Source organism: Eulemur rufifrons, chromosome 10, assembly GCF_041146395.1.
Source record: "Eulemur rufifrons isolate Redbay chromosome 10, OSU_ERuf_1, whole genome shotgun sequence".
NCBI lineage: Eukaryota > Metazoa > Chordata > Mammalia > Primates > Lemuridae > Eulemur > Eulemur rufifrons.
This window is the reverse complement of record NC_090992.1, coordinates 23,856,707-23,868,922: the sequence shown is the minus strand read 5'-3', so window position 1 is coordinate 23,868,922 and position 12,216 is coordinate 23,856,707. Positions and strand designations below refer to the sequence as shown.

The 12,216-nt window shown below is 44.6% G+C and overlaps 2 protein-coding genes and 1 non-coding gene across 5 annotated transcripts in view; 1 reads left to right on the top strand and 2 right to left on the bottom strand.

Annotated features, from left to right (window-relative positions):
- TTC1 (tetratricopeptide repeat domain 1) overlaps positions 1–9,569 on the top strand; it is a 31,906-nt gene extending 22,337 nt beyond the window's left edge. For all 3 annotated transcript variants that reach the window (XM_069483887.1, XM_069483886.1, XM_069483888.1), the window contains exons 5-8: positions 130–166; positions 1,489–1,637; positions 2,753–2,807; positions 8,855–9,569. In XM_069483887.1, coding sequence (XP_069339988.1) covers positions 130–166; positions 1,489–1,637; positions 2,753–2,807; positions 8,855–8,988 — 375 coding nt within the window. In that variant the 3' untranslated portion in view covers positions 8,989–9,569. The remainder of the gene's footprint in view (positions 1–129; positions 167–1,488; positions 1,638–2,752; positions 2,808–8,854) is intronic.
- PWWP2A (PWWP domain containing 2A) overlaps positions 7,843–12,216 on the bottom strand; it is a 43,998-nt gene continuing 39,624 nt past the window's right edge. Inside the window, exon 5 of the transcript XR_011235105.1 lies at positions 7,843–7,953. The gene's annotated coding sequence lies outside the window, so the exon portion shown is untranslated. The remainder of the gene's footprint in view (positions 7,954–12,216) is intronic.
- LOC138393334 (U6 spliceosomal RNA) lies at positions 10,743–10,849 on the bottom strand. Its single transcript, XR_011235155.1, has one exon. It is a non-coding gene; the product is annotated as a U6 spliceosomal RNA (small nuclear RNA).

Here is a 12,216-nt window from a genome sequence, read left to right as displayed (position 1 = left end):
GTTTTCATGGGATTTCTTTGAAAAGCATTGTATCTCTACACACAGTTATTGACAAGATCATGTCATTGAGCCTTTGGGCCATGGAGCTAAAACTAGGGCAACACATATTAATGTTGTTTTTCCTTTTAGGACAAGAAAGAAATGGCCATCAAAGACTGCAGCAAAGGTACAACTTTTTTTGTCTTACTACATGTTAACATACAAGAGGCCGGGCACGGTGGCTGACGCCTGTAATCCTAGCACTCTGAGAGGCCGAGGCGGGTGGATTGTTTGAGCTCAGGAGTTCAAGACCAGCCTGAGCAGGAGCGAGACCCCACCTCTACTAAAAATAGAAAGAAATTATATAGACAGCTAAAAATATATATCTAGAAAAATTAGCCGGGCATGGTGGCACATGCCTGTAGTCTCAGCTACTAGGGAGGCTGAGGCAGGAGGATCGCTTGAGCCCAGGAGTTTGAGGTTGCTGTGAGCTAGGCTGACGCCACGGCACTCTACTCAGGGCAATAAAGCGAGACTCTGTCTCTAAAAAAAAAAGAACTTCTAGAGCCAGGACATTGCTTTCTGATAGAAAAAGAAGCTACTCGGTAGGGAATAGTATAAATGCAGTATACTTGAACCAAAACACAGCAAAAGATTATTAGAAGGGCAGTTGTTGCCAAATAAAAGAAAGGCTATTATGCACCAGCTACCTTGTGGTGCTGGAGTAATAGTTTGAAGGAACAATGAGGGTTTACCTAGAAATACAGCCTTAGTAGTCAAGGCCTAGAAAAAAAAGAATGATAAAGTCTGTCACTAGATGGTTTTCCCTCAACTCTTTAATTTATATCCTCAAATTCTCTTACTCTTTTCACTGTGCACTTGAACTCTGTTATCTGGTGTATTCTGGTCTGGGTGAAGGACAAGTAGGCAAAAACCAGGACTTGGAGTATAGACCAGGGTATGGCAGACTACAGCCACAAGCCAAATCCAGCCTGCCACCTGTTTTTGTATAGCCCGCAAGCTAAGAATGGTTTTTACATTTTTAAATGGTTGGAAATCAAAAGAAAACACTATCATGATAATGTAAAAATTATGTGAAACTCAAATTTCAGTGTCCATAAATAAAGTTTTATTGGAGGGGGGATGGGGCGGCATGGGCAATATATATAGCCTAAACTTCTGTACCCCGATAATAAGCTGAAATTTAAAAAAAAAAAAAGTTTTATTGGAACACAGCCACCTTTATTTGTTTACATATTGCCTATGCCTGCTTTCGTGCCACAGTGCCATAGTTGAGTAGCTGCGACAGAGAAGGTCTGTGTGGCCCACAAAGCCTAAAATCTTTACCAGCTTGCTCTTTACAGAAAAAGTTTGCCAACCTCAGATACAGACTTTGACAAATTATTCTTCCTTTCATACCCCTGAAGGATGGTTGATGAAGGAGTTTGATATAGCCAAATATATAGGTCTTTTTCTTTGTGATAACAATGATGTCTTCTCTTTTTACAGCAATTCAGTTAAACCCCAGCTATATCAGGGCAATATTGAGGAGAGCAGAGTTGTATGAGAAAACGGACAAACTAGATGAAGCCCTGGAAGATTATAAATCTATATTAGAGAAAGATCCATCAATACATCAAGCAAGAGAAGCTTGTATGGTAAAACCCAAAATTTTAAAATATTTTTTCTTCTATTCCCTATGTTGCTACCCAGTGAATCCTAAATAATTTTTTCGAACACAACTAAATTCCATTTCAGCGCTTTTGAGGAACTTATCAAAATATGGGAGATCTTTGTTTTATTATAATAAAAGAAATTATTTATTTTATTTTGATTTTTTTATAGTGAGTTATTACTAGAATCCCAGAGAACTTGGGGCCAGTTACAGAGCTAAGATTGACCATTAACACATTGACTGCCACACAAGAAAAAAAATTTTTTCCTTGGGGCCATGGTGTTTTTATTATTATTATTTTCTATGTGTGAATTATATCCAACTTGAAAAATAGTTCACAGGGCTCCCAAGGTAAAGAGACGTGTAAATTACATATGCTTCACCAGGCCCCGGGCTCAAAACTAGGATGAGTTAAATACAACTCACATGGCAGTGAATGTGTTGAAAGACTCTAATTTTGGTTCCCAGGGACATCTGGCAATGTCTAGAGACAGTGTGATTGTCATGACTGGGAGGGTGCTACTGGCACCTAGTGGATAGAGGTGAGAGGTGCTGCCAAACATCCTGCAGTGCACAAGGCAGCCCTCTACAACAAAGAATTATCCAGTCCAAAATGTCAGTAGTGCCAGGGTTGAAAAACCCTGAGCTAGATGATTATTTAATAATGTCCAAGATTGATCTGACCCTTTCTCAACAAATTAGATTATATAAAGAAGGGACTTCAAGTTAGAAAACACAAGTAAAAAAAAAAAAAATTTTAAATACAAGTATTACCCATAATATAATCCCACCACCCAAATATACACTGTAAACATAGCCTTTCAGACTTTTTCCCCAGCATATATTTATTCACCCAATTTTTACTGAGGCCCTCCTTTGGTCCAAGCATTCTATTACGAACTGGGAATATAGCCAAACAAAACTCCTGGCTTTATGTAGCTCGCCCATATACATAAATACTTGGTTTTCTCTTTAATAAGATCATAGCCATGTACTTAACTTGATCTTATTTTCACATTAGGTTTTTAATGTTTCTCAAATTCAGAATAAAGGCAAAGGATTTTTCACCAACCCTTGTTTCTCCTCTTTTTTCCTCAGAGATTACCTAAGCAAATTGAAGAACGTAATGAAAGACTGAAAGAAGAAATGTTAGGTAAGTTTGCTTCCCTTACTTTCTCCTGATCATAAACAGCTAGGAAGCAAGGGTGGGGACATCAGTATTTTTATTCACTAGAGGAGAGCAAAACAGGTAGAAATAGCTTTAGGGCTCTTCGTTTGCTGTGGGCTGCAGTACCATGGGGCTAGTAACTTCTTGGCCATTTCTGAGCCCAGAAGGAGCAGTGTGGTTTAAAGAAGGTGTCAGCTTTTTCAGAAGCCAAATTTCCTTTTTTTGTTTTTCTTGGAAAATTTTCTTGCCTTCAAGAATACAAGCATAATTCAACTCCCAACCTGGGATACCACCAACCTCTAGATCAGATAATAAATTCCATAAAAACTGTTGGATTGCTTCACTAAGTAGTCACTCCTTAAGGTTTTAAGTTCATTAGGATGTAGTCAGCACTGCCAATACCATGCCAGGATCAAGGGAATTTTTGTTTTGAAAATGGCACTGGCAGTCCCTGTAGTGTTTGAGAACACGTGAGAGGGTGGGAATTAGCAGTAAACAGTAAGGGGAGAAACGACTGGGGGTGTGTGTTCCCTGGAGTAGCACTTTTAATTTCCTTCAAAAACTTTTCCTTTGCATTCACAACTTGGCTAACGGGCGCAAGAGGCCTCACTTTCAGCCCATCTTGGCTTTTGACATGCCTTCCTCACTAAGCTTAGTCATTTCTAGCTTTTGATTTGAAGTGAGAGATATGTGACTCTTTCTTTCACTTGAACACTTGGAGGCCATTGTAAGGTTATTAATTGGCCTAATTTCAATATTTTTATGTCTCGGAATAGGGAGGCCTGAGGAATAGAGAGGCAGAGGAGTGGTCAGTCAGTGGAGCAGTTAGAATTACACAACAACAATTATCGACTAAGTCCACTGTTTACGTGGGCACAGTTTGTGGCACCCCAAAACAATTATAATAGTAAAATTAGAGATTACTGACCACAGATCACCATAACAGATATGATAATAATGGAAAAGTCTGAAATATTGCAAGAATTACCAAAATATGACACAGAGACACGAATTGAGCACATGCTGTTGGAAAGATGGCACCATAGACTTGCTCAATGCTGGGTTGCCACAAACCATCGATTTGTAAAGAAAACACAGTATCCGTGAAATACAGCAAAGCAAAGTGCAATCAAATGAGGCATGCCTGTGTAAGAATTTAAATTGGGTGTGAATTGTATCCTTTCTGTGCTGTGCTATCTCTTGATTTGCTTTTGCTCAGAGAAAAGCAAAAGTTAGCTGCATGGCTTGGTTTCCTGCCTCATAAGAAGAAATGCAGTATTAGGATTCAGTTGTATGCAATTTGATTCTTCAAAATAAAGGAGAAAGTCCCAAAGGAGCTATTCCATTGCACCCAAACCCCAGTGTTTAAGGAGATGAAAACAAATGGCATCATTGGTTATCCTCGGGGTAAACTGCCTAGTGCATGATATCTCCAAAGAGAAATTATGCAAAAGAAAATCAACCGGGTTATTGTGATATAATGTTGCTTGGAGGCAGGGAGGTTAATATTTATCAGCAGGATCCAGTGGCTAGCATTGATATCTAGTCCTAAATATTCTTGTCTGAGTACAGGCAGTTTTAGACTCTTCTCTTTGCCGTGAGATCTAATCTAATAGATGAGATCCTAATAGTTAGGGACATGTTGACACGTTCAGGTTGAGTGAAGGTACCAGGTGTGCTACAAGTGGAAACAAGGAAGCCTAACTGATTACTGTCCAGACAGGGAAGGCATAGAAGTTGGCAGCCAGTGGAAAGCGTGGCAGATAGGCCAGTGTGGCAAATGCCCCAAATGTATTTTGGGTACAAAGAAGCTGCTTTAGTCTCTGAGCACCCAACCTGAGTGTAAACAGCAAGCGGAAAAATTCCTGAGTGTGTGATTGTGTGTATAGTTAGGAGCATGATCTCTACTGAAGCTGCCACTTCTCTGCCACCATCATGAACTGCAAAGGGTGAATTTTTCAGACACCAAAAACTTGTAGATTGTATCATACTGTTTTGCTCTGTTCTTTATGTTCCCACTGACCACACGCTGGTATCAGAGCCTGTTTACCCAGCATCGTAGACATTTCAGTGAATAAATGGCCTCTTTCCCATAATATTGCACTAACCTTCTGTCAGAACCACCCACAGGCTCTCCCCTTGTGATTCATTCACTTTGCCACAGGATTACTCGCCCTGAAGGTTCGATTCTCGAGCCGCCGGTGGTTTCTGTGGCACAGGAACCACAGGCCTCTGGAACTGGCTCTGACAGCCTGCCGGGAGGTGCCTTCCTGCTCACCTGTCAGCCCCATGGGACCCCAGGCTCACCCTTGCCTGCTTCCCTCTGTACATTTGCTCAAGCTGTTTCTGCCTGCACTGACCACCCCCTCCATCTCATGGTGGCAGTCGTGCCTGTCCGTTAGTCCCTGGTTCAAGTGCAAACCCTTACACAAAGACGGGCCGAATCTTCTTTCACTGTTCCTTTCCTCTCTTCCTGCCCAAGCTAGGAGGAATCTGCCTCTCACTGACTCTCATAGCATTTTATATCTCAGCTACACGTAAACTTGCTTTTGTGTGTATGTCTTCTCTTCCCTGTCAAATTCTTAACTTATTTTGGTGTATAGACTATCATATATGTCTGTGTCCTCACTACACACGGCAAGGTGCTGCACACGTGTACTTGGTACATGTTGGTTGAATTAACTCAGGTGACCTTGGGTCTTCACTAACATGGAGACTGCTTAATCATGTGTCTTTATTAGGTGTCTGCTACCTGCCAGGTACTTTATATATGTTGTCTCAGTTAGCAAGCAGAACCTCCCATTTTCTATTCTGTTCTGGAAGCGATAGTTGGTCAAACTATTATAGAATGTTAATAAAGGCACAGATACTGGAATAGAAGGAAAAAGGAATGATACCGTATGTTAGCTTGCCTCCAAACAATAGAAGCCAAGATAGGATTAGAAGTACAAGCGGTTTCCTGGGGGACAATGCGGCGGGAGCTGGAGGAGGCTGGCAGAGCCATCAGACCCTGTGGGGGAGGAAGGCACGGTAGGGAGGAAACGTCTTCCACTGCAGTGTGGTGCTAAGAAGGTTTCAGCAAAGCCACTGGGGAGCCAAAGTTGCCCATCAGAGGAGTCCCTGGCCTGTCCCTCCCATGCCCAGGCATTGGCTAGAGCAGCCCATGGGAAGGGTGGCCTTTGCCGAACATGCTGATGGATTTTGAAGTACAGCCACTGTACCCCCTGTGTCTGGAAAAGCCTCTCTTCATGACGGCCACACCATAGAATCAACAAGCTGTAAGTCCAAAGTTGCCACTCAAAGGTGGCAGGTGAGTCCTGCCAGTTAAGTGAGGGCCTGGGAAAAAGAACTCTCCCTCTCATCTGCAGTTTCAGTGTTTGCACTCTTAGCTCGGAATGGCTTTCCTGCACTAGAGGAAAACTCTTCCTTTAGTGCTACCTGAGGGAACCCCGTCTCTGGAGCGTGGTGGCCTGCCATCATCCCGGACCTGCTCACCGTCCTTCAGAGCACTGCAGCGTGTGGCCTCTCCTGACCTTTGCGAGGTCAGAGAGCCCCTCTGGACACACCTCCGTCCATTGCGTCTGTGTCCCCACTAGACCGTGAGCGTTGCACAAGCTGGAAACTACTCTTGTGCTTTAGATCACAGTGCCTCACAGAGTAGATGCCAAGTGAAAGGCTCAGTTTGCACTTGACGTTGTCTTTCTGGCACTGGAGATGGGCTTTCAGGGAACCCTTCATCCAGGCAGTGGCCCGTGGCCCAGTCAACAGTCAAGCAGCCCCTGAACAGAGGGGGGCATCTCCAAGATGGACCTGCCCCTCTCTGGGAGTCTAACGTGAGTGGCTCTTAACACATTCTAATTTCACTCACTCCACTCACTCCACGTCACAAGTGCCAAGGATTGTCCCGGTAATGACATTGTATTGGGCTTCTTTAATTTTTTTCTCCCTATTCTCTTTTCCCAACCCCAAGACAAACTGCTGCAGTTCTGGGTCAGTGCTGCCAACTCAAGTTTTCCTGAGGACCCCTGTCGTCTTGTCTTTGCTTGTTGCGATCCACTCCCCATACGTCTGTCTACCCGCGCTCGGCCCTGGGCCCCTCTGTGCTGCTACTGTGTGCAGGCACCCAAGACTCGTGCCAGTGGCTCTCCTAGAAGAGCAGCACTGAGCGTGTGTGTCCCAGGTTTGACTGTAGGAAGTCTGCCTGGAGAGTGGGCAGCCTGGGTTCTGGGGGCTTTTCCTATTAACGTTTTCTGCACGGATGGGTTGGCCTTTCTCTAAACATGGTAAGCTTCTGTGGGCCAGATCTTAAGACAGACCAAAAGTTCTCTCAATGAGTTATCAGGAAGGCCTTTAAAATGTAAAGGCCATGGCCGGGCACGGTGGCTCAAGCCTGTAATTTCAGCACTTTGGGAGGCCGGGATGGGAGAATTGCTTGAGGCCAGGAGTTTGAGACCACTCTGGGCAGCATGGAGGTGCACATCTGTAGTCTTAGCTACTGGGGAGCCTGAGGTGGGAGGATCGCCTGAGCCCAGGAGTGCAAGGCCACAGCGAGCTTATGATGGCACCACTGCACTCCAGCCTGGGTGACAGAGCAAGACTTCATCGCTAAAAGATAAATAAATAATAATTTTGAAAAAAATATTCAAGGCCAGGCATAGTGGCTCACGCCTGTAATCCTAGCACTCTGGGAGGCCGAGGTGGGAGGATCGCTCAAGGCCAGGAGTTTGAGACCAACCTGAGCAAGAGCAAGACCCCATCTCTACTAAAAAAATAGAAAGGAATTAGCTGGACAACTAAAAATATATAGAAAAAATTAGCCTGGCATGGTGGCGCATGCCTGTAGTCCCAGCTACTCGGGGGGCTGAGGCAGGATTGCTTCAGCCCAGGAGTTTGAGGTTGCTATGAGGTAGGCTGACGCCACGGCACTCTAGCCTGGGCAACAGAGCAAGACTCTGTCTCAAAAAAAAAAAAAAAAAGTAAAGGAGATTCTTTACCTGGACTTTAAGATGGGAGACTATCTTAGAATAAAGCCCTTTTTATCACTTTACTCAGAGTGACCAAAGCTATACCTCTCCTGACTAGGAGTTTCTCTTCCCGTCTACCCCCATTCTCATCTCCACTGGAAGCAAACCTGCAAGAAAAATTACAGCAGTTTAGACAGGGTTCATACTGTTTATTCACCCGTCCCAGCCAAGATTTTCCAGAACACTCCTAATTTCAAATATGCCATCCCATTGCCCTGGAAATTCCAACTTTTGACATACAAGCTCAACACAGCCCTCTTGTATCTAAAAACAGCATAAGAACCCTCGGTATATAGACCATGCGTCTCAATTTTGACTTTGGGACATGAGAATCACCCAAGTGATTAATAAGTAAAACCTGAAACTTGGGAAGAGGAGACTGGGCCGTTGAGGTTGATGGTGCTCTGTACTAACAAACAAGATCCCATTTCCCAAGAAATGATAAGTTTGGTATAGAAGTTATGAATTTGCTTAGAAAAGCAGGAGGCTCTCAAGTTTGAATCCCAGCCCAGTAGAAATTTGCTGAGTTGAATTAAATTTAGCAAATGGCTGCTGTTGTTTTAGAGAGAACAGACACGGGGAAGGGCCCTCCGGCCTTCACTGCCTGCAGACCGGGCTCGGCGGGCTGCCGTGGGCCCCACGGGGAGCCGCGGTTGATTTTTCGCAGCACTCCTCCCAGGAGCCTGTGTCCTTTGGGAGTCCTGGCCAGTCTGGACAGGGGGCTTTGATCTCCCAGAGGGAGCCAGCAGGACCCCCTCCCTCCCTCCCTCCTGTCTCTGCAAGCACAGGCTGGGGGTGGGGGTGGCACTGAAGTGACTGCACGGCTGAGTGGGGAACAGGGGCTGGGGACTCGCCTGGAGGGTTTCGTCTTATTAAAGGCAGGCGTTTCTTTAAGTGCAGAGAGAGAGGTTTTATATTTTGTTAGCAGGTAGTAAGGCAAGATTAATTGGTGTGTCTTTGCTTCTGTCCCTTCCTGTATTCATTAGAGTTTTTGCTCTTACATTGCAGGTAAACTAAAAGATCTTGGGAACTTGGTTCTCCGACCTTTTGGGCTCTCCACAGAAAATTTCCAGATCAAACAGGATTCCTCTACCGGCTCCTACTCCATCAATTTTGTTCAAAATCCAAATAATAACAGATAACAAAGATAACAATAGCTTTAACAGCTGACGTGGAAATTGTGTGCTGCTTGCTGCTGGCCAGGGGAAAGGCCCTGCCAATATTTAACTTTCCAAAGCATCTCATCTACAAGAAAGGCCACCCAGTAGAGCCCAGTGCTCCCTTTTCCCTCTTGTTTTATGATCAGGGTGAAATATGCTTCCTGATGAAGTGAGCCTAATTTGATTTCCATTTTAAGGTGGTGTCTGTAGTTGTCCCTGGGTCTGGCTGTCTTTTGTCCAGGAAGAAGCCTACTTTCAGGGCTCACCTTCCTGAGCCGCACAGACACACCAGCCGGGCAAAAGCCTCTCCCGAACCCCGCCAACCTGTTGGTTGGGAGATTGCCCAGACATGATGGATGATGACACAGGGTTCCTGCCTGCTGTCCCCTTCCCTGATCACACATCGATCACACGCTAAGGAGGCTGCCGTACGTGCCCTCCTACATTTCCTGATTTCCGACTTCCTCTGTGGTAATAAAAGCTTTCTGTGACAGTCTGGGCTGGGTTGTAAATTTTGTCTGCCTGACGACAGCTAAAGCAGAAGACTTCTCTGGCTTTGGAGCAGTCTTGGTTTTAAGCAGGGTTACTGATTCTGAATTCCACAGATTGGCCCCAAGTTTTAGTTGCCACCTTGAAGATTCATCTTGAAGAGTTGGACCGTTGGAATTCAGAAACTCCACCTCACAAGCTGTCTCGGGCCCCACCAGGTTTGTGTAGGTAATTATGAAATCAGTGTTTTTGACCAAGCATTAATCTTGGTAATTTCAACTTAAAATAGCTTCATTTAGGAATAGTGGAATGTGACTCCCAGAACAAAGCCATATTCGTTTAGACGGCATGAACCCAGAGGTTTCAAAGATTGACTTTTTTCCTACTCATCCGTTGATGCTAGTGAGCGGCTTTCAGTTGTTCTGATGTAAGTGTCAAAGGCAGTGACATGGAGCAGTCATGCTCTCCTCGTTGGGGCCTGTGCCGATTCTTTCAGTCCCACAGTACATTGGTAGACAGGGAGGGGAGTGACGTGCGGTATTAACTGTGATTTGCCAAACCTGTCTCAGATTGAAATGTCTTCCTGCGGTTTCCAAGGGGAAGGGGAAAGGGAGAAAGGGGTTAATTTTGCCTCACTGTCTTTACACTAAATCTGGCATCAAGGCTTCCCAAAAAAGTTGTGTGTGAAGAATCACACAAGTTGTACCGAAAGCTCAGCTAAAAGAGTGCGGCTTGGTGGCCGTCGCACGTGCTTCCTGCGCAGCCAGCTTTGTGCCAGGGCCGTGGTTCTCAAACTTTCTAATCGCAGGACCCCTCACACTCTTGAAGAACATTTAAAGAGCATTCTGTGTACGCAGAGTCTATTAATATGTACCATATTAGAAATTAAGATGGGAAATTTTTAAATGTTTAATCCCTTTAAAAATCTCCCAAATCAAAGACATTTTGGTGAGAAGAATGACGAGATTTTACATTTCTGCGAATCTCTTTAACGTGTGTGGCTTGATAAAAGGCAGCAAGGCTCTTGCCTCGTCTGTGCTGTTTGTCCTGATACCACACATCGTATCTTTGGGAAATTCAGCTGTGCACTTGTGACAAAATGACAGTGAGAAAAGTAACTGTTTAGTATGACGAAAATAGTTTTGACCCTGTGGCCACCTGAAAGGGTCTCGGGAACCTTGGCTACATTTTGAGAACCGCTTTGTCAGACTGACTTTTTATTTATTTATTTTTTTAATATTTTTTTTTAATATTTTTAATGCTTCATGAATTTGCGTGTCATCCTTGCGCAGGGGCCATGCTAATCTTCTCTGTATCGTTCCAATTTTAGTATATGTGCTGCCGAAGCGAGCACTGTCAGACTGACTTTTGAGCTCAGTGACTAGAGACTAAGCAAAATCAGGACTGAGATTCCAAAGGACATCTGTGCTCCAAGGAACAGGAAACAGACTTGTTTGTCTAGAAAGTCTTTATTAAGAGAAGACGCCTAAGACTACCATTGCTACTGAGTGTAGAGGTTTTGCTTCTTCGGCCTCCCTGCTCCTCCTCTCCCTTTCTCCTCCTCCTCTTCCTCTCCCCCACACTGAAATCTTACAGGATGCCAAACAAGGCCAACATTTGTGTGCTTCCAGTGAGTGGGCCAAGCTGTGCCTCTGGAAAGGAAAGGAAGAGATCTCAGCGTGAGTTTGCTTAAGCCAAGGAGTTTCTATCTAGTACTGTTACTTCCCTGCTTCCAAAATTTGGACAAAAAGATTTCAAACCTTTTGAAAATGTTTGACCCAGGAAAATCCTGAGAGAGTTCAAAAGTAGGAAGTGTATAAGGAAGGAAGGTGGCCTGTATTTGCCTACTGCTGCTAAGATGTATGATTTTGAAGTTCATTGGTGATGCCTCCTCCCCCTACCAAAAAAAAAAATAGTATACCAGAATTTACTTTTAAGCTATCACACAATGACATTGTATGTTTTTTTATTCCCACAATACTGCAATGGATCAATTTTTTTTTTTTTTGACACAGAGTCTCGCTCTGTTGCCCAGGCTAGAGTGAGTGCCGTGGCGTCAGCCTAGCTCACAGCAACCTCAAACTCCTGGGCTTAAGCAATCCTTCTGCCTCAGCCTCCCGAGTAGCTGGGACTACAGGCATGTGCCACCATGCCCGGCTAATTTTTTCTATATGTATTTTTAGTTGGCCAGATAATTTTTCTATTTTTAGTAGAGACAGGGTCTCGTTCTTGCTCAGGCTGGTCTCGAACTCCTGACCTTGAGCGATCCACCCGCCTCGGCCTCCCAGAGTGCTAGGATTACAGGCGTGAGCCACCGCGCCCGGCCTATGGATCAATTTTTTTAGAGTCTCTGTCGCCCTAGGTAGAGTGCAGTAGTGTCATTATAGCTCACTACAACCTCAAACTCTGACGCTCAAACAGTTCCCCCTGCCTCAGCCTCCCAAGCAACTGGGTCTAGAGGCGCACGCCACAATGCCTGGCTAATTTTTCTATTTTTGATAGAGACGGGGTCTGACTCTTGCTCAGGCTGGTCTTGAACTCCTGAGCTTAAGCAATCCTTCCGCTTCGGTCTCCCAAAGTGCTAGGATTACATGCATGAACCACCAAGCCTGGCCCGAAATAGTTTTTGATCTTTTAGAATTGCCTTGAAGACTTTCAGACACATTCTTTAAAATACTGTGATCTATTGTTTCCCTATCTGCCTCCATGAATAGGCCACAA